The sequence below is a fragment of the Botryllus schlosseri genome, chromosome 4, assembly GCF_051294905.1.
Source record: "Botryllus schlosseri isolate E-star chromosome 4, Bs_hap1, whole genome shotgun sequence".
Lineage (NCBI taxonomy): Eukaryota > Metazoa > Chordata > Ascidiacea > Stolidobranchia > Styelidae > Botryllus > Botryllus schlosseri.
In genome coordinates this window covers 19,041,430-19,063,479 of record NC_137239.1, presented here as the reverse complement: position 1 = coordinate 19,063,479, position 22,050 = coordinate 19,041,430, and the positions used below count along the sequence as shown (strand labels likewise).

Genomic DNA, 22,050 nt, shown 5'->3' with positions numbered 1-22,050 from the left:
TGATTACGTGAGCAGAGAGGGGATAAAAATAGAAAGCAATATATATGCAATTCCCGATGATATTAACCGAGTTAATCATGAATTATAGAAAACTTTCGCGGTTAGGCGACACAAGCTTGGTTTATCACCCTATGGGGGGGGGGGGCAAGACAAACGTTTTGGGGGGGCTGACGAAGTGCTGTTTCAGTCCTGTTCGTGGCTAAGCTTCAACGGCGAATGATGGTGAGATGAGTGCTCACTGCTCACTTCCCAATCGGAGTTTCGACCATGTGACGTCACGTTACCTATGGCGTCATAAGTACACGCGGCTCGTTGCCAAAATTCGTTTCCTGCCATGTTTTGATTATTGCTTGCCCTATGTTACATTAGTCTGGCTATGCGCCTATATAATATCTTAAAAAAGATGATCCCGATTATACCAACTCCTATTCCCAACTGCTTCGACAAAATCTTTGCGAGCAGCTTATATGCAGTCATATACATATAGTCGATTTACATTTACGTACATAGGCCCGTAGACATATATCTTTCAAAAGAAACGAAGGATTTTATACTTCCGCGTGCCGAAAGGTCAAGAGATCCCCGAGTTCCATTGTTGCAAATAAAAGCTCTGTTTAGTGCTCATGTTCTTGGGAAAGAGATCGACAAAAATCCCGAATCAGAAGTAACGTGGAAGTGGTATGTTGCAGTTATTAGCTGTCATGCAAACTATATGGAAGTATTCTTTTCCGGGTTCTCCTTGTGAGTAATCTTTTCACACAAGCATTGGTCATGTTTCCCTACACTTGCTGCCATTCATTTGAAGAAGTTGAATTGTCATCGTACTCAGCATCTCGGAAAGTTGAATTGTCATCGTACTCAGCATCTCGGAAAAGTATTTTATTCTGTGCAGTAACCATGTATACAATATACATGTGGAAATTTGTTCTGGACAATGAATAAATAAATATTGTTTACTCATTTTTTACAGTATATTATACAATGTGTCATTTTACCGAAATATGTTGTATCGAAGCAGACGTAAGTAAATTACAGAGAGAGAGAGAGAGAAATATTTATTGATTTGTCCAACCGAAACGAAAATAACATTGACGCATGAAATTATAACAAGAACTTAACGATGTAGGACAGGGTGTAATCGATATGACTCTGGGTAGGGTCAACTAGTCTGATGACACCCTGCATTAACAATCACAGATATTCTTTATAAATTCGGTTGCAGTTGGTTGGGATTATCAAATTCAACATAGCATAATATAAATAATAACAATAACAATAACATGGAAAATGGGTGGGACAAGTGGTGTCAGTAATAGGAGATAAGGTGTCTGAATAATTCTTTTCTGAATAAGTGATAAGGAAGGTCGATAAAAACGAATGTGTACGATTACAAAATTACGGTAGTAGAAAAACAAAACTCACAGCTTTCAATGGGGATAGTTTATGGAAGGCCTGAAGCCATATACTCTATATGTATACGGAGATTGTAGCCGATATCACATCAATTGCAGCAACTGTGGTAAAAAATCCGCAATATCACGCAAAAGAGATATCATACAGCACGGAAACGCTTTTATCGTCATTTATTCGATTAATTCGACTCAATAAATCGATACTGTTTGAAGTTTTTTTTCCTGTGGATGTGGAGTGGTATTTTGTTCGAGCCCCTTGAAATGCATGCGGCATGAAACGTGAAAAAGACTCAATAAATGTACTAGCAGCGTGTGACCCAATGTCACTGCCAGAAGTAGTCGACCAATGAATCCAGTGTTTAATGAAATAAAGCCCCAGGCTATATGCTGTCACACTGGTATCCATGAAGAGACAAATAGCATTCTTTACAAAGATCAGATAGAACTCGGAAAGGTAACAATGCGGAAGACATAGTAACAGTTGCAGTCAGTTATAGCTGCTACGTAAATTTCTCGGTAAAGAAGATGCGTCCTGAATGAACCAATGTTTTGTTAGCTCTATTGCAACGATCGTACATTATTTTTTCTATAGTAGGCTTCCTGCTACTTCCAGAAGAGAATATAGTTGCTGTCGGTGTTGGTATTAGTCATACGCAGGGTTGTCGGCAATAGTGTGATATCAGCAATGCATAGAGCTGATCTCGAAATATATCGAACTAAAGATCCACAGGTCATGTCCTCAAACGAACGACCAAAAATTCCGGATTCGCCGAAAGTATTTGCATTCAATAAACGTCTGTATTGCCGTTTAGAACGGAATATATTTTGATGACGGCGGCTCAGTCAAGTATGGTATCGATAAAGGAATGGTTAACGTATAAAATTGTCACGCGTTATCTCGAAATTCCCAAGAAGCACCCGATACGACTTCCATGATAACATGCGATCTGAGTGAGAAACATTAATAAGAACCGCCAATGCGTTATAGGCTACTCATGAATTTATGTGAAATGTATAAATGCATGTTATGAAATAAGCCCAATATACAGTATCTCAATTAAGCAGATATTGTGAAGCAATAAAGGACCATGCAGTATAGTTGTCAAGAGCAAAGCGTATGCACTCGATAGTGTGCACTGCCAAATACTGTCTTCATATGTTTATGGCACATGCAATTAGAAGGTATGAAATACAATCCGGTATACAGTACTGATTACTTCAATAAAAGCATCAGTAATTGATACAGTTAACTAGTTTTTAAATAAATATAATCTTTAAATCAGGGGTCACCAGCACGCGGCCTGAATGTTCATTTTTGCGTCCCGCGGCCTGACTTGAGATTTCGGAAGAACGCTTAGTAAAGCATTTTAAAATGCTGAAATTGATTTCGGTTTAAAAATCTTGTTATTGTTGTTGTTGAAAATTAGCTATTCTCTTGTGCCCGCCATCACTATTCCTCATTAATAGTTGATACGGCTTCGGCGATGGTAATAACATTCCACGGAGGAATAGTTAGCTGATATGAATGGGCAATTGGGCAGATTGCCTTGACATGCAATTGAACAGACACTGCCAAAACCGAGACGCTTAGTAAACGACTTGGGGCTTACCCACAAGATCAGGCTTTACGAGGAGATTGTGTTCTAGCAAGTAGGCTACCGCGTCTGTAGATAAACTCAATATCGATTCTTAAGTCGCTGAAAAGTGTTGTAAAGTATCGCGCACAGCTCATAGTTCAATATAAAATGAAAGTAATGATCATGATATTTTTGTTGTATTTGTACTTATTTAATAAAATATTATTTATTTTGTAGTAACTATGCCCGTCGTCCGCGTTAGAGAGCACAGCGTTGTACTAATGTATAGTTTTAAAAACTTTGCTGTCAAATTGTGTGGCCTTTTGTATCTCGATAATGCTGTGAACCTCTGAAAGGTTCAGGTTCGTGTGAACGCGAACCTTTTTCAAAGGTTCTGTGTGAACGCGAACGTGAACCTCATGACGTCACGTGACGTCATATTGCAAATTCCAACCCTACATTTCAGTGAAGTGATAGCCTATATTAATGCACACGATAACTAGCGACGATTCGGGCCACATAATGCTACAATGCTGAAGTAGGCCTACATATTGACGTTTTAAACATCGCCAAATGTATCAACTGGGGCAATCAAATGATATTATAATCCCATAAAATCAATATCTTTCGTCGCTTTGCCAACAATTTCGATGAGGACTTGCAAGGGAATATAAGCTTACGCCTTAACGGTACGGGCAAGACCAGACAATGTATTCGGCGTCTGAGTGAGTCTTGATATGGAGCAGAGTGTAAAACGGGATTCTATACTTGCTACCGATATCACTCCATTAACAAGTTATACGGTAGTAGCCAACACCCCAATCGCACGGATTTGGTTTTTATGTTACAATAAACATATGAAATCAAGATTAACCCCGTACGCCCGCTACATTTTTTACGTCAGATACGTCATTTTTACGTCGATATCAATTTCATTGATTGGTTGAATGAGCATCACTCGCTGACTACCAACACGTAGTGTAGTTTGCTCTTGATGTTGTGTGATTGCGGGTCAAGCTCACAGCAGTTGGTCACTAAATATTCGAGCAAACTTTTGTAACAAAGCAAGTAAAATTTTTGAGATTGTCAAGGTGCATGCTCGTTTAGTGTTGATATTTTTATGCTTCCAGTGCCATGCATAGAGTGGTCCGCAGTTGAAGTGCAATAAATTTCAACCAAAGATGTTATAGTGAAGTGAATATTGTAATATATGAAATTGGTTCACAGTGCAGAACCTACCAGGGTTCGTTTGTGAACGTGAACCTCTAAATTTCGGAGGTTCACACACAGAACGCGAACGTGAACCTCACGACTCGATATTGAATTCATACGGCCCGCGGACTCTAAGAAATTTGACAAGTGGCCCATGACCCGATATTAGTTGACAACCCCTGCTTTAAATCGTACAACATCAGCGGATTGCATGAATTATTTCAAAATAATGTATATGTATATAGCAAGATTGGCATATTAAAAAAATGATATTGACATCTGGATGAACAAATGCGGAGTTACCTAATCATATTCGCCTTCGTTGTGGGCGGGACGAATGCCCACAGCTGGCTAGTGTGCACTGACTATCTAGAGAAGAATGCACGGGACTACATTTCGCACAAATGTAGGGGATACCCACGAGCAGCGAACAAATTTCTCCACACTGACGTGGTATTCGGCGAAGAATCGGGTGAGATACTTAAGTAAAATCAAATGAAATACATTTTCACCGTTCTTTCTTTTCTTTGACATTTCCTGACATTGGGTGATAACTGATAAGTCAATTAGATATTTATATAATTTGACAAATGTTTATTGATCTTGAACTAAAGACACTAATATTTCATTGGCTCTTCATTGACCTATTCAAACTAGTCCGCTGACCCCGCTGCGCCAGTTCCCATTCGTGCCATGACGGTGTCATTTTGCGCATTATACGCCCCCTGCTTCCCTTATGGATGAAATAAACCGTGGCGACGTCACAATATCCTAATCACCAATTCGAGATGGGCGGGATTTCCTTTAATGTCTCGTGGCTGCGCCCATAAGTGACTTATTGCTTCCAGAAAGAATATACAAATAAATCACCTCATTTACCACCATTATATGTATATATAAAATTCTGAGTTATAATTAGTGCATGATGGCCGTATTTTTCTACAATGCAATTATTAATTGTCCAGATTCACTTCAACCCTAGCTTTTACTCATAGTTGTGATCAATCCATTGAGAAGTCTTGTCAGAAGTGCCCATATTGAGTTTTCGAAAGGGAGATGTCAGTATTGGATTAAATAGATCTGCAAAAATGGTCCGGTTCGTCATTTTCGAATGACGTTTCTGTAGGAAATGTACCTAACAGGAAGTAATAAAGACGAATATGATCATGAAAATATGGCAATTCATTAAACAAATCTATATAATTCACCTTTTTACGCCTGTGTATATATAAGTTATATGCGTTTTGTTCAAATTTTGGAGCGCTCAACTTCGAAAAAAATGAAACCACGAAAATATCAGTAACAAAGTATAGGCTACGCATCAAGTCTGGCAATTTAATATCGCTCGGGCTTTCTTCGTTTAATAAATTTCTTATTTCGATAGATTGAAATATTATTGTGACATGCGACAATGATCAGAAAACGGCTAATGGATAGGGCCACTCGTGATTATTTACCATGTAGTGAAAGGCTGTGGAGTAATTTTACACTTGACATCCGTTTAGGACAGTAGTTCTCAAACTTGTCCAAAAATTAGCGAAACGATCCCTTGGAAATCTTTTTAAATGACTCAAGGTCCCTTACAAAATCAACACAAAACAATATGGTTGATTTAATGGCGTCAATGGAAGCCGACTTTTTGCGACCAGCTCGGCCATGTTAGGTTGAGTATTTCAGAACGCAGCTCTAATAATGTGAATCAAATTCATCCGGTTCAAATTCACATTCAACCCCTGAAAACGGTGGCCTTGGCCTTCATGGGGCGATCAACCTAATCTCTGGGGGATAAATCCTTCAGACTCGTCTAACCCTGCGTGTGATTCCGTCACTTCCCTTTGAACATCCGAAACGGTATTGCCTGATTCACGAACGAGCCGAAATAGCTAATTGCAACACACAAGACTTACTAATTTGTTTCTATCGGCTTCGTAAGCACCAACCAGTGTTATGAAAATCATGTGTGCACAATGCACTGAGCAGTCATTGTCATGTCGCGTGAAGAACGAGGTTTTCTAGAGTTATGGAATCAATTTTGCCGACATTAAAAATTACTTTGTTGTAGCATGTTGTTATTTCGTAAACTCGGTAAGGATTGACGCTACTCGAAAGATATTGCAATCGCCCACACTTACCGGTCTAAACTAAAGGGAAAATTCCATTTCAATTCGCATCACAGCACGGGAAGCATGATTTACCTCCGCGGGTCGCATTTGTACCGCGCGAGGCTTATCTTAAGACTATTCGGTGCCTGAACTGAACAAACATAGCAATATCGATGGTTCCCCCCAACATGCGATGATAATTTTGGGCAAAGGCTTTATCGCCAGTGGTCGTTTTGGCAAACCTTCATATGTCTTCGTGTGTCCTGGCGCTGAAATACTCAGTACCAAAATGCCGATGATAAAATTGAATAATTCTGCACCAAAATACTCTATTTTATGTTGATTAACGATATGATGTCGGGCCACCATCGAGTTTGGTTTAACTATAAGTTGCCTGAAATTTTTTATATTCCAATATTTTGTTCGATCGTTTGAATTTATTTACTAAACCAGTGGTCCTAAAAATTGTCTCGTGGACCCCAGTTTGAGAATCACTGGTTTCGTAGTATACAGACGCCTCTGCGTTAGCGCTGCATGTATTGGCTTACTTCCCCTGACTACGCTAAGGCTCGAAATTTGCGATTGCATCGGCAAGTTCAATACCCCTTTATGCAGCTTCTTTATATTCACTGTATAATCTATAACTTATTGAAGTTTCGCTTCAGCTTGATTACTCACAGTAATCTGACTGCAAAAAGATTTGCAAATAGGCCTACATATTTACAAAATGTCACCATTTGCGCTTAGGTTATGATCACGAGCCCGCTGAGGACGCACCCTGCCGAGTGAGGAGAAATGATCGAGTCCATTACGATTCGGAATACCCGATGGCGGTATATTACCCGGGACAACAAGTTGTTTTGGCTCATCCTATGAAGGTATCACAAGTATTCATCTCACATAGTGCGAGGGTATCAGTACGATAAAAACAGTATATATTATGTTCGTATATTCTTCGTTATCATATTATTGAGAGATTACAGAAGATTATGTAACGATCTTATATGTACACGCGCCCTCTTATTTACACATAGCCTAATCAAGCTGAATACCTACCTGGGTGCACTTGTGCATCTAAATTCTAAATCACCAGCGACACAATATTTTATAGCTTTCTATTTATATGGATAGTGGATTGGATACCCATTATAGATATATAGATATCGTGAATAAGGAAAAGTACAAAGGAATCAAACAAACTTACCAATTCGTATTACCTGCAACGCAATGCTTATACAGGGACATGGCGGCGATGCTGACTGTACAAATGCCTATATTCCGGATACTGGAAACTGGATATATCGCAGTGTTGTAAACGTGAATAGAGAAATATCTCTGTCCGAATACCGAAAGAATTTGGTCTTTGATCTGGGCGTATCGCCAGTTGGCAACGATCAGCTATCACGGACCTATCCGAAGCCAGGATTTCAAAATGGTCCCGACTTCTGTCTGAATCAGGACCAGTCACTAGCCACATACAGCTTTAACGTTCCGCTGGACTTGGATCCAGGTGAGCTCGCTCTTTTACCAAAAACAAACCGGTCCGATGTAGGGCACCATTTAAACCAAGACGTGTTAAAAGCACACTTGTTTAAAACAAGTTTTTAACCAGCGCCAATAGTTCTGTTGATTTGCTCGATTGAGGGTCACATTAGAGCAGGAGCGGGCAAACTAAGGCCCGCGGCAGAGATGAGCGGATTTGAAATTTCTATGTCCTAATCCAATCCAAATCCGAACCTACAAATCCAAATCCAAATCCTAATCTATAACTTTTTTATATTCAAGTCCATGTCCAATCCTAATCCGATTCCAACTGGAAATTCAGAAAAAATACTAATTTATGCAATGGAGGGATTCGAAAATTTTCTTTCACAACCAACGATTCACTTGATTCAAGATAACTTAGTAACCATAATTACATTAATAACTGATCTGAATGAAGTTTGTCGCCATTCGCCACACGACATTTCAATCTCCCAGAAAATAGGTAAATCCAATCCAAATCCTAATCCGTTCTATAAAAAATGTCTAATCCAAATCCAATCCAAATCCGACGAAATTTCACAAATTCTGTTTTTTCAAAACCTAATCCTAATCCATGCTCATCTCTGGCCCGCGGGCCGCAAATTACTCTGGGTATACTTGTTTAATCTTTTTCCTAATATATTTCAACATGATTATGATAAGTTATATTCTTATCATAGTACTTTGTTTTTTCATTGATGGCACGATAGCCCTTGCATCTTGACAGGTTTCGACTGCTAAACATCACAGAAAGTGAAACGTAAACGACTCAATTCGGTCCACGAGTGTGATTTTAGATTGGCAACTCGAGCAAGTATATTACTTTTAGTGCAGTACTTGGAATAACCGATTCGCGAGTGTGTTAAATAGATTCGTAGTTTGTATGTGTAGAAGTATTTTATTTATCTATTATAGAAGCGTGTTTAACGGTAACATGGTTATGATGCTGTCAGTATTGTGTGTCCTGGAGTTAAACCAAAAGTACAATCAGCAAATCTATCAACAGATCGATGCTCACAAACTCAAATTTACACCCATATTTCTATGATTTGGCAACAGGGCTTTCATCCTAATTTTGACAATGAGGCGACGAGCTTATAAATTCTCGCCAATGTTTCTGACGCGTGTACGTTATCCTCTAATAAATGTTTGGTTTGTTTTAAATATACAAATAGGTATACATTATTTACCTGTCGTCGGTCACTATATAATCAAATAACAATGTTGAATTTTAGCTTATATTATCCCAGTTTTATATAGCGCATGGATTCCCATCTTGAATGCTGCCCGCGAGCTGAAAAGTTTTCCCACCCCTGCATTAGATGCTCTAGCCCAGGGGCGGGCAACTTCTCCAGTCGGCGGGCCGGATTATAGAAAAATTAAAAACTTGGCGGGCCGGACTGCTGAATCGATACATTATTCGCCCATTTATCCACGTATACAAGGAATAAATCGTATTTATTGAATGTATTTTAACGACAGCAATGTAACTTTAAAGCCATTTCTCGTCAATAATTACGAGAACAATATGGATTTGAGAACAGCATTGTCATACAGGCACCACCATATCTGCTTTTCTCTGATCAATCAACACACGGTGCAATTCTCAATTAAGATTTCAAGGCGTTCGATAAGCCCGGTACCCCAAATTTACCAAGATATCAATTCATTAGGGTTTAGTAGGTAACGAGATAGCGTGGTTGTTCAACTATGTGGCCTATTTTATCTCGAAATTGAATTCATGCGGCCCGCGGCCTCCACGAAATTTGAAAGTGGCCCCCGACCCGTTTTGAGTTGGTGACTCCTGGCATAAGCGGTGTCTTACAGAAGCCTAGAAGTGTACCGTGCTATACAAGTCGACGGTTACGGTATCAAAAAATAAGAAATATCGGCCTGGTGTAAATGACCATTGTAGTCGACAAACACCGTGATTACCACAAATGACATTAGGGTTGAGTACATCGTAAATGCCGATAAACCAATAAGTCTTCTCGCTTCGACGAATTTACGCGTAAGCTCCAGCCTCGATTGCCGCACATACATGCGTAAAAATGACATACAGTCACTAAAATTTGACGTATGTAAGCAAGTAGTGGGGAATCTCGGAAGACTGGGGCCGCGGGCCACACTATCATGTAAGACGGAAAACTGTCCGCGGGCCGGACAAAATCCCTTTGCGGGCCGGATCCGGCCCGCGGGCCGTATGTTGCCCGCCCCTGCTCTAGCCTCTATATTCACAGACTTACAGACACGAATTCCGTTCAGTGTCTGAATTAAACCATTCTGTATTCATTCCGATTTCAACATAGCAAAACAAAACAAAATAAACATATAAACATGTTTTAAGCAATAGACTCGTCTCATTTTAAACGTATGTTTTTAAATTCATTTTCTTTTTAATCACAAGCCTATGTTCAATGATAGCGTTTGATTATGCGCACAACTAGAAAAAGCTAGCCAATATATGCACTAGGTTTATGTACTTGATGAGAGATCAAAGGTTTTAATAATGCGTGGAGTACTCGGATCTCGCCAAGCTTTTTATAGTATAGCCTCGTCTTCGTAACATAGCGGTTCTGCTCTGCGATCCTTGCGTTGCAGGTGGTTTTCATTGTTATTATTTTACTCATTGTTATTATTTTTACTTATTGTTTCTATGTTTACTATGTTTTTATGTCTCATCATTTCTCACACCCATTGTACCTGTACACAGGCAGGTACTCGTTCATGTGGCTCTGGGCTTTCAACTACCCGACGGAATTATTCAGTACTTGCTTTGAGGTTGAAATCGCCCGAAACCAAATGCACCGGAACCGAATATTACGTGTGAGTAAATGCTTTAACGATTACCTATGACGAACCATCCGATACATTAGGACAGTGGTTCTCAAACTTATTTTCAAACCTTTTTGATAGTGAAAAATTCCGCGGCCCCCTTATCGTGATATCGCAAAATGTTAAAGAGAGAAATCAGAATGCTAGCAATCCCAAAGGATAGTTTGATGGCATTGAAGGCTTGGCTATTGATGAGATAATTCTCCACTATGAAATTCAGACAATCGACAGAATAAATGCCCCCACAAGCAAGAGTTAAATCGCGTAGTTCTCGAAAAAAAATTCAGCTAACTACGGCTTCGCGCCCCCTTCAGATGCTTTCACGCCCCTCAAGGGGGCGTCCCCCAGTTTTAGAACCACTGCATCAGGATATACGCATGCTCTGGAAAAACTCAGACAGCATTGTACCTAACCTATATCCGTCTAAACATCGTTTAGGAACAAATATATCAACACCATCAGTATTTTAAAACCAGGTAAACTGTGGGGATGTTCTCATATAGATATCGTTTGCTCATCACTGCCATCAGTCATCCCTTTTAGCTAGGGGAAGAGTCGATATTCCAAAATATGGTAGTGGGATCTTTTGTCTTCTGTACTAGATTTCGACCAAATGATAAGTTGGTTTGGTTAAACGTCGATCCGCTAATTGGGCGTGACATGAATTTGCGTGTGCGCAACATTCGCTCGGATCGACACTTAACTGAAGAGTATCAAAATATCGAGTCCAATATAGGAGCCAGGAGGTATTAAAAAAGCGAGTATCACAAGAGCAATGCGTTCAAAATAGAATGATTGGGGCTCGAGTTTGCTTAGGTTGGTTAGGGTATGTAGTCAGGTTAGCTTGTTTACAGTTAGGGTTAGGGCAGAGGTCTCAAACACGCGGCCCGCCGCAGCATTTTGTGCGGCCCGCGACTACATTTTAGATTTTTAATACTTTGACAATGTATAGACCTAAGTGTCACATATATCTTTTCAGGTTATAAAGTCAAAATTCCCTCTTAAATTGCCCCGAAAGACTGAAACTATTCATCAAACGTCACTATCACATCAATTGCAAACACTACCATGCAGTGGAAGATTCACTATTTCGCCCCATTTCCAGTTCATGATGATAAAACCTGACCCTTAGACGATTCGTGACTGAAATTTGTGAATTGGACTTGGACGCGACCTTTCTTAGAATTACTCAGACTCGGGCTAACTCGATGGCAAAATGAAAATGACTCGAGTGGACTCGGAGTGACTCGGAATGCCGTGAATTTGTTAGAACCATGGACGCAACAAACTAATCGCGTATTAGGGGAATAGTAATAGATCAGAAGGTCGCAGCTTGGTATTTCGCGAACTAAGCAAGTAGTTTTGGTAACCATTGGCAATCTGTCAGTTACATCTTTGGTCGCTAAACCATGTTATTAAGGGCACTTACAAGTACCGAGTACCGTAGTGGTACGCTCCAACGATGTAACAACAATGAACCGTTCGGCGTCCCGACATTTCAATCACTAGGACACATTCAATAATATATTTATATTATATTTATATTTGTTTCTGCTCCTATATTTGAAGATATTTGGCCATGAGATTATTAGCCTACTTATCAGAAGTATACCGGAATCCTGGATTGGAATTACAATGCCCAACCTAAAAAAAATGTTTTAATATCAAATCAGTCTCTATTATCAATCTGTTAAATTCAAAATATTTATAGTTGCTGCAAAATTATAACCCGATAGCTTTTATGATGGCATCATACATTTGTCCACACATATTGTGGCTGTAATAATTAATATATATCAAGTACAACAACAATTCTATTCAAATAGTTATAAATGTGATGATTCTTTTCGTACCACGCCTGAATTTATACAAGAGTAAATCACATTTGACGATACTGTCAGTCTTTTGGATCGACTCATTTTCAATAGAACAATTAATTCCCGCCAAATAAGACCTACTTGGAAAGACATAGACTATCCCTATAAATGCTGCGGCCCGCGGCGTCGTCAAACTGGAAAACTGGCCCGCGAGCACATTTGAGTTTGAGACCTCTGGGTTAGGGTATGGGTCATGTTACTGTAAGAGGTACAGCTATAGGGTTAGGGGTTGTGATGGGCTTCATGCGAACATCGCACGAAGCCTTGCGGCTGTCTTTGGGGTTTTGGTCGGGGTAAAGCTAGAGGGCTGCGGGGGAGTGTGGACGTTGTTGTGTCAGTTGTCGCTATTTGCTACTTCTTTTGAATAAACATATCTTCTAATACATGGTTATTTTGAATGGCTCGCTATTATGGCATTAACTGTTTTGATATGTGCTATATTGAATGCCTTACTAAACTATTATGGCACCCGCTAGATTTTGAACGCGCGACGTTTCCAGGCGTTGGTAGTGTTATGAATTTTGCAGGTAATGTCAGTGTTATCCCGAGGCGTTTGCGCTTAACCCGTTGCTATGAAATATCGTTCAATCAATCGGAACTTTTCCAATTGCTAGAGAGAATAGTTGCCAAACATGTGATGCAAAGAGTCCATTCATTATATTGACATATTGCTGCTCGATGCTAATCCATAATAAACTATAACCGGTTTTAAATGGTCGGTCGCGTTTTATAATTGGGCAGGACGGTCGAAATAGCTATAGGACGCAAAAAGAATATGTAAGTTCACGCTAAAACCCGCGATTATGTTCTATTTCAGGATCGAGGGTATCGCAATCTTTCAGTACCTTGCGGCGGAATAACATCCAACCCGGCTATTAGAGGGACGTGCGATGCACAAAGCACTGTCCGGTATTCCAGATATCCTGGTGGATCCTCTCAGAGGACTAGCAGCAGCATACAACTCGCAATAACAAATATCATTGTAATTTTTATGTCAGCTTATCCGAGTTAGCGATGCTTTCAATCTCATTTCGTACATATATTATTACTATAGATGGCAAAAAAATGAAGTGACGCATATCACCGTGAAAGGTCTGTGCACCACGTGCAAAGTTGATCTTAAAAAATATACATGTGCGTCACTAGATTCTGCGACGAATTTCGCCTTAAATGGTTATCCCTTACCTTACCTTCTCTCGAGCCACATAACACGACACTTGAGCTTTGTATCACGCACACGTAACGACTGCACTGGATCGTCGGTAAACAAGAGGCTCGCCGATCATGTATTAGTTTAGGGTTACCATATTTTTGTGACGCAAATTCCGGACACTCTTTAGCGCCCATTAGTGGACTTTAAAATGAGGTATGACACATTTGCTGTCAATATGACGTCACACTAGCAAAGCCTATCGACCAGAGGTGGTCACGATCCGGATCAGGAGCCGCTATAATGTTACGTCGGTGGATTTGTGTGGTTGTGTGTTGTAACCAGGACCGAAACAACATTTCTTTCAGCTCCCTCCCATTCAAATAAACGCTGATCTTGAGCAATGTTCACTCAAAATTTTTCACGAGTCTGCGCGCACTCACCAACTCACTGCGTGGTCCCTTGGACAACAGTGCGTAATGACTAAAAAAAGGTCATCACGTCGAATGTTTTGTGCGAAGATTAGATTTTTTGTGCGCAAAGACCGTGTCAGCATTGCGCAGTTGCGCAAGTGCGCAGCTTTGCAGCTTGAGCCCACCATATAGTAATCGATGCAACTTCTTGGGGGCTTACTGTATACATCTAGTTTCTATATGTATCTGGTCGTTAAATTTTGTGACTTAAATGTGGCTATAATATTGGTACTTCCATATATTACCATAAAATTTTGATCCTCTCTCTGCTCACATGAACATAGCGGTAAAGCTGCTGGTGGAGGATGATGACTTCAAAAATGCAGGGATTTTATCTGCTTGTCCTATACTTACTCTAGTGATTATGTTTTTGGGCTACTTTCACTTCCATACGTAACAGTTTTAGCCAAAATAGGCTTCTTCATTTTTACACTTAAGAGTTTGTGACATTTTCGTTTTTGGGGTATACTTGCAAGACTTTTGTGAGTAAAATTATGACAACAACTGGATGGAATATAGTCCCCATGTCTCGGTAATTGTGAGAAAGATCGAAATTGCAGATATTCCTAGTATCCTTATAGTCATTTTGGGTTAGTTGCGAAGATGCACCCTGCGATTGCGAAAGTAAAGCAATCCCCGATTCAACAGTAATGAGACACCGCGATGATGCTATACATACTTGAAGTATAGTTTTGGCATGTATTTGAAATCACTACTTCTACTTGCAGTTGAGCAGAAATTTTCGTAGTTACTTTTGCTTCCACTTTGAGTTCCGCAACTGGCTATACTTTGACCACGCTCTGTCATCCACTCCAAACTTCATTGAAATTGAATTCCCGTTATTTTTGGAGTAGTATTGTTCAAAGAGCGTGCAGTTATATTAGAAATCGAATTGAATTTAAAATGTCGCTATAAATAATAGTCTAAACATGGATTCCAACTATAACTGAGTTAATCACATTGCTACATCATAAAATAAATAATATAATAGGCTACATATAATTTCTAGGTTTAACAGCAGCAGTTATTAAACGCAGCAGTTCATATCGAGCAAAATACGAAAGGACTGAGTCAGGATACATACTTTGAATATAGTGGTCAAAGGCGCTCGGCTTCGTCCAGATTACGGTACAAGGTCATATCCATATGTATTATTTCACATCTTAATCACCAAACATTCCAGAATGGTTTGAGGGGAGTTAGTTATTGAATACATTCCGCTCAAAATTTTACCGAACACTTAGCTCATATATCGGGGTCTAAGCAATAACTTGTCGTAGGCCCCGCTCATATATTATTTTTGTACCAGCCGTTAACTGAATTTGTTTCTCAGCGGCGATAAAGGCTAAATACTAGTTCGTACATAAGGGTCAATTCCGGGATGCAACGCGTAAATCCGCCTTCATGCGCTACTATACGTGATATTTTCCAAGGTTCTCTACCTGAACGAGAGCTGGCTCCCTTGCAACATTTTTATTGGTTTTGACCTCACAAGTAGGCCTACAACACACGCGCGTTCACGTCGTCCACATATCATATCTGTGATCGACCGAAAAAATCATCGCTCTACCAAACATGCCGGACCTGACGTGCGGAACAGTATCCCGCTGGCCATCCGGCAGTCGACAAGCATGTCCACATTCAAGTCGAAATACCAGCAATTTCTACTAAATAAATACAAGTCCGCCCCCAAGATTACCTCACCACGACCTAACCTATCGATCACGCCTTCCGTGACATACCACCCCATTTTTGCCGCTTGCTTTTTATTAGGCTACTATCTTCTTTTACTTTTTTCATTCAGTGTGCATGCCTCCTCTTTATAACGCCTAGGGCCTAGGCCAAGGTGGGTGTCTGCATGATTCCAAATACTACTACTCCAAGTCGTTTCGACATCTTCCTATCTTTTCATTGTATCGCATTTTTGTGGTGTATTGAACTGATAAAAATTGTTAATAAACCGAACTGAACTGAACATATCTATACGCAAAATGGGTATACTGGTGAATAACATGCCTATTGGAAAAAGCAGCTATTAGATATAAGTGGTATTATTACACGGATTTTTAGCGACATGCCAAGGAGGTTGCCTATTGAAAATTCTTTCGTGTGACTGCATGCTTGCTGACATATATGAAATAAAATATAGATCTCGGTTGGGGAATCTTGGTCTTTGCTATCATCATTCAAAATCCTCAGTGCTATTATTATTGTGGCTTAAGTAAATCTCCAGCATTGTGCAAGGATTTTACTATGTTAGATCCGATTTTTCACAATATATATTCCATATTATAACCAGCTACTAGCCGGGCGTACGATGCAAACCGGATCTTACCCCGTTATTAACTGGCAGTTGTTATTCATTTGTGTTTGATAGTCATTAAATCAATACAATTAATTCCATTACCTCGATTTACTACACCGTATAGATAAAGTATCAGTATCATTTTATCAGACAAAATTATGATGTCACCATTTGTGGCGAAGTTTGCTAAATGGACATCGGGCATGTGACACAGTAAGTATAGGCTACGCTTTGACTCTATAAGGTTTTAAAGAATTAGATATCGTGATCCCAATGCTAGAAACCAAGAGATATCACGAGTCATCAAACTCACATGACTTCATATGCCTCTAACAGCTGTAAATCACATGCTTAAACATCGGTAGACGGCACGTTTTTAATTCAAAATAGAAGTGGATATTGTTGAACGCAAACCTGCAAAATACAACTGTCGCTACAAGGTAAAGTCGTGCGTGAGGAAATGCTGCAGTCCGCTCTAATATAACAACATCTGTAGTCCGTATTATTCCAGGTCGTAATGCAACGCTAACTAATTTATCTATATCTGAAACCTGCTTTAAATTGTTAAGACTAAATTTGGTGTACTTGAAAATTTGTCCTGTAACATTCTGGTTGGTGATCCGCTCATCAGAAAGGGGGAGCTTATGGCAACAGAAAGAATGAGTTAGGCTATATCGCTGCATGGAGTGGATAAAAATGTACGGGAACTAAAAGTGGCCAGCTTTCTTCATATAGCTAGTGAGTTTTCGATGCGATAGTAAAACAGGCTAAGCAATCATAATCAAGCAATAAGTAGACTGCCACGAAGGAGAGCGCATGGTATAATAAGACATCTTTAAAATCGTGGAAAAATATCTCATTGTGGTATAACGTGCAGAACAGATAGCAGTATACGATAGTAACATTCCAGATACCAATTATATGTCGAAAAGAAAATGGAATTATCACGTTTGCTGACACGTGCGTCTTTACTGAACTCCTTGACGGCATGCGTGCTTTGCCACAGCTGGATAACATGCACGGATTATTCGACGAAGAATGACGATGTATATGACGTAAATAAGTGCAGGGGATTCCCGAGGGCCGCCAACTCGAAGCTGTCTAAAACCAAGCCGTTTGGAGTTGATACTGGTAATTGCTTTGCGCTACAAGCAACGAAGTTAAATTTGACTAAAATTTTGCGCCATAGCCATATGACGTTGTCTTTAAAACTGTGCTTCCAAATCAATATATATCTGTATAATGTGTGGAATATTCACACATTCCGTAAATATGAAAAACAGCGACCGATTTACTGCAGGGTTCGACAAAAAGCCAAGTGAAACAAGTCCGTGCCAAGCGTCTCGCGATGACAATCAACACTATGACACAAATCATCCAATGGCAGTTTACTATCCAGGACAACAAGTAGTACTAGCGCATCCCATGAAAGTGAGTAGATGATTTATAGAGTGGTCCTAAACATTTTAGATGTCGCGGACTGGTAAAACTTGAAAACATATATTGCGGACCGGTGAAACTTCAAAAATCAAAATTAACCCTGCATTTCATTACAATATATGCATGCAACTCAAATGTAGTATTGGAAACTTCATTTAATGCTGCCTTTTTGATATCGTATATATTTACATGTGGTTCTATTGAAGTTTCTGCAAGGCGAACCTCACGATAAATTCCTGTCAAAGATCACCATCTTGATTGTAATTGTTCGGTATCGTTTGAAAAAAACGCGCCTTTGTTCTTCGCTATATAGCCTCTAGTATACTGTCAAGTGTCGCTTAACTTGAATTGTCGGAATTTTACGATGTTCGTTTAAAAATCTCCAGCGTTCACGTATAACTTGTCCGAACCGATTTGTATATAGGCTACTTTTAGACAGTTTCGTACTTGCACCATTGCAGAGTGCAGTAACATCATACTAACCTACCTTGCAAACTTCTAAACTAAATCGAAAGTTGATCTTTTATTTCTGTAATTAATGGAAAAACGTCCAACTTCTTGCATTATGAAATTGAGATAAAAAATATAATATATATTGGCGAACCGCCAGGATTCTATTGCCACGAACCTGCGGTCGAGAACCACTTTTGTAAAATATTTAAAACATTTCATTTTGCATTTGGCCTATAAAAAGAGATACTTAACATAGGTAAATTCATAAATATTATCAACGCTGATTGAGTTCAATGTCAATATTTGCACGCATTCACGATAATATGCTCATGCTCAATGCATCCTGCCTGAACGACTGCAGCGCACGTGTATTGGAGTGGTGATCTCGAAAGTATGTATGGCGCGTTCAAGGTTTTTTAGGAGTACTGCATAATCAAATCCGCTCGTAGTCGCATATCTTACGGCCCGGTTCGTTGACAGCAACGTACTGCTGTGGAAGCTAGCGGATCCTAACGAAGAAATGCGATATATCCGTATGTGCGACAACGCAGCAGACAAGCGTGCTAGTTTATTTCTTCGTGACAGAAATTGATAAAACAATAAAAAGAAAAATAAGCGCAATGCCACCCGCACTATTCACAACAATGGCCTGTTTCCGTTAATGTGTGGAACGTATCTCTGTTGTGATCTTGTTCAAGGCTGTACTCCACTACGAATCTCGATTGAAGGGTGTATTATCCTTTGGTGTGAGCTGTCTTCAACAAATACCGGTGCTGCTGCTGGGTTGTTTAGTAGATATCCCTCATCATTCATAAAGTTTCGAAATCAGCGGCCATACTAAGGCCAATATTTTCATTTCTGATTCCTCAACTCCAGGTAAATATCTCGGCTACTTCTGTTCGATGTCGCAATAAGTCTTTTGTAAGACGGCGCCACTTATGCTGGTTGCATGGCCAACACGAGCCGAGTTAAACATCCGTCAATTGGGTATAGGGCTTCTTTTCTGGAACCATCCTTGTTTGGACTTGAATTCGATGAACACGGCGATGTAAAACTATTCTACCACACGATCTTGTATTTTTTAGAATCATGGAGCAGATTCAGCATGTACGTCAATCTACATTCCAGACAACGGCAATTTTCTTTACCGAGGACCGCGCAACGCACGTGATGATGCTCCACTCAGTGAATTTAGAAAAAGGATGGTTTATGACCTCGGACGTTCACCCGTCGGCAGAGCAAACACTCAATCCAGTTCATATCCAAAGCCTGGATATCAGAATGCACCGGCCTTTTGTGACAACACAGACAAGTCGCTGGGAACATACAGTTTTAATGTACCTAACGGCATGCAAACAGGTATCATCTGTCCTGAAGTTGAGACCAGACATGGGGTGATTACTTCGTGAATGTAATCGATTGCGATTACGATTACTTCTGAATGACGCGATTACGATTACGATTACGATTACAGCAAAATCAGGAAGTAGTCGATTACGATTACGATTACATTGGAAAAGTAATCACGATTACACACGATTACATATATTTTTCATCTTAGAAGTTATATTGGAAGACAATACATGGGTTGTGCTGAAAAGGCCTAATGAGAAAACAAATTTCTTTAAAAAAGATGGGACATTTGCTTGCTACGTCATAAAGTACTCATTGCCCATTTTATAGAGGACGTTTTATCGCACGCAATGATTTGCATTCTTGCCAGGTCCACAACTGCCGCATCCCAAATTTCCTAATAGGGTGGGGAGCTAGCTCGAAGCAGACTCAAAACTATTTCGTAAACCAACACAAACCAACTATTTTCGAGAGATTTCATGAACTTGAAAATTGTTTACGAGCATCGCGATTTAAATGTCTCTAGATAGCTCGATTTTGAAATATATGTCTTCTCAAGAAAAAAGCATGCATAATTTATAGTAACCAGCATTTAGGTGCCAGTCAATACCGCGCCACGACACACCAAAAGACATATGCAGTTTCGGCCAACATGCGAAGCCACGAAGTGTGCTACTAATGAAAGACATGGGCCGAAACTTGGAGTTTGTGTTCATTGTCAATAGCCGCGCTGGGTGGCGTGACTAATAGTCTGGTCCTTCCAATCCCACAATGCGAATGCCACCCAGGCACCCACAGAGCATTAAAGACTTGGCAATTTGTGTGTGCGTCTCACGCAAGTATTTCTTTTAGTCTGCTACGTTTGGGCCACAACAATATCTTTTCATTATATAACAGACCGGAGGTCACGAATTAACAACATACCTATGGCTATATGGCGGCAGGTTTAAATGTTGAGTAAAGAATTTTGAAATAACGATTGGCGCCCGTTTAAAGTAGAATCATATGAGAATAAGAGAAAGTGAACGTAAAATTCTGCCTTCAACTTAATACAGATAATGTAATGCAAGCGACAATTACAAGAAACGGCTCGGTTATGATATATATCAGCAGCTTGTGATTTTAATGCTTCGTCGGGGAAACCGTAATGTTTTATTTGACGAGTAGGCTACAAAATTTCAAACCTTTGTCCGGTGAACGTTCGTACTACATAGGCCTACTGCTCGCCAAGTAGCAACGGTCAAATTGCGTTTAACCAAGCATAACCAAACATCAATACAAAAGTTACTATTTTAAACTAGGCAGAGTGGTGATTAATTATCCTGCTGCGAGGTAGTGGCGTCTGGAATGTATTGATAACCTGATATACAGCACGTTGAGTGTTCTTACAATCACACTAATGTACATCGAATATCTATTCACTATGTGTGGATAGGTGGATGCTTTTTACACAATGACTAGCAAAGCTAATAGGCCACTTCTGACGTAATAATGAGCAGTGGCATTTGAAAATCTGACGTTTGTGCGGTCACTAACTGGTATAATACCTCTTCCTTGTTCACGAATGATCAGTTTATGTCATAGTCCTGTAAAAATAAAAAGTAATCGTTCTTTCACAAAGAAATCGATTAAATATGGCAAGTAGTCGATTACAATTACGATTACTTCGGAATTTTCTCGAATGTAATCGATTGCGATTACGATTACTTGAAAATGCTGTAATCGTCGTAATCGATTACGATTACTAATCGCGATTACCCCATGTCTGGTTGAGACATATCTGTTCGATATTTTTATTTGTTTCGATCTTTGACGCATTTATGGCGTCATTATGTCCATCGTAATGGCAGGGATGTATAGAGTTCTATATATCCTTGCTTAGTGGCTTTTCACAGGGCATAATATCACAAATTACACATGAAATCAGGGTGATCCCTTCATCCCACCGCAATTCTACAATGACCTGCATGCAGGTTCACTGCAATCATAGCCTATATCACCAGAGTTGGTCACAGTAGTCAGCATCTCAGGTAGCAGTAGAAGCAATGCCGAAAATTTACACTCAATTACAAATAGAAGTAGGCATTTCCAGAACATGTCAAATTTACGTCAACTGGTCGTGGAAAATAACTGATTTGAAATGTACTCAGGCAAGTAGATTTGGAGATTCGCATACGTTTTTCAATTAATCGCAGATGGCCGCATTCGAATTTGCAACATGCATCTTCACGACTATCGGGAAAAGACTATAAATGACACGAAAATAGGGTCAATCTTCGAAATTATGTTTAGTTACAGTGATACAGGAGTCATTTCACGCTGTTCGTAACACAACTG

The 22,050-nt window shown here is 39.7% G+C and overlaps 2 protein-coding genes across 4 annotated transcripts in view; both read left to right on the top strand.

Moving 5' to 3' along the window:
• The window catches only part of LOC145437257 (single-strand DNA endonuclease ASTE1-like), a 533,921-nt gene that overhangs the window by 254,973 nt on the left and 256,898 nt on the right, over positions 1-22,050 (top strand). The window lies entirely within an intron of this gene.
• LOC145437264 (uncharacterized) lies at positions 1,895-16,133 on the top strand. The gene is made up of 5 exons (XM_080314460.1): positions 1,895-4,673; positions 7,051-7,181; positions 7,543-7,813; positions 10,541-10,653; positions 13,357-16,133. The coding sequence occupies exons 1-5, from the start codon at positions 4,493-4,495 to the stop codon at positions 13,549-13,551; spliced, it is 891 nt and encodes a 296-aa protein (XP_080170586.1). The 5' UTR covers positions 1,895-4,492; the 3' UTR covers positions 13,552-16,133.

Bases quoted from the DNA above. Each gene is read 5' to 3' on its own strand.
- LOC145437264 (XM_080314460.1), top strand. From the start codon at position 4,493: ATGCGGAGTTACCTAATCATATTCGCCTTCGTTGTGGGCGGGACGAAT. The intron at 4,674-7,050 runs GTGAGATACTTA...ATTTGCGCTTAG, and splicing joins GGTATTCGGCGAAGAATCGG to GTTATGATCACGAGCCCGCT. The intron at 10,654-13,356 runs GTGAGTAAATGC...GTTCTATTTCAG, and splicing joins ACCGGAACCGAATATTACGT to GATCGAGGGTATCGCAATCT.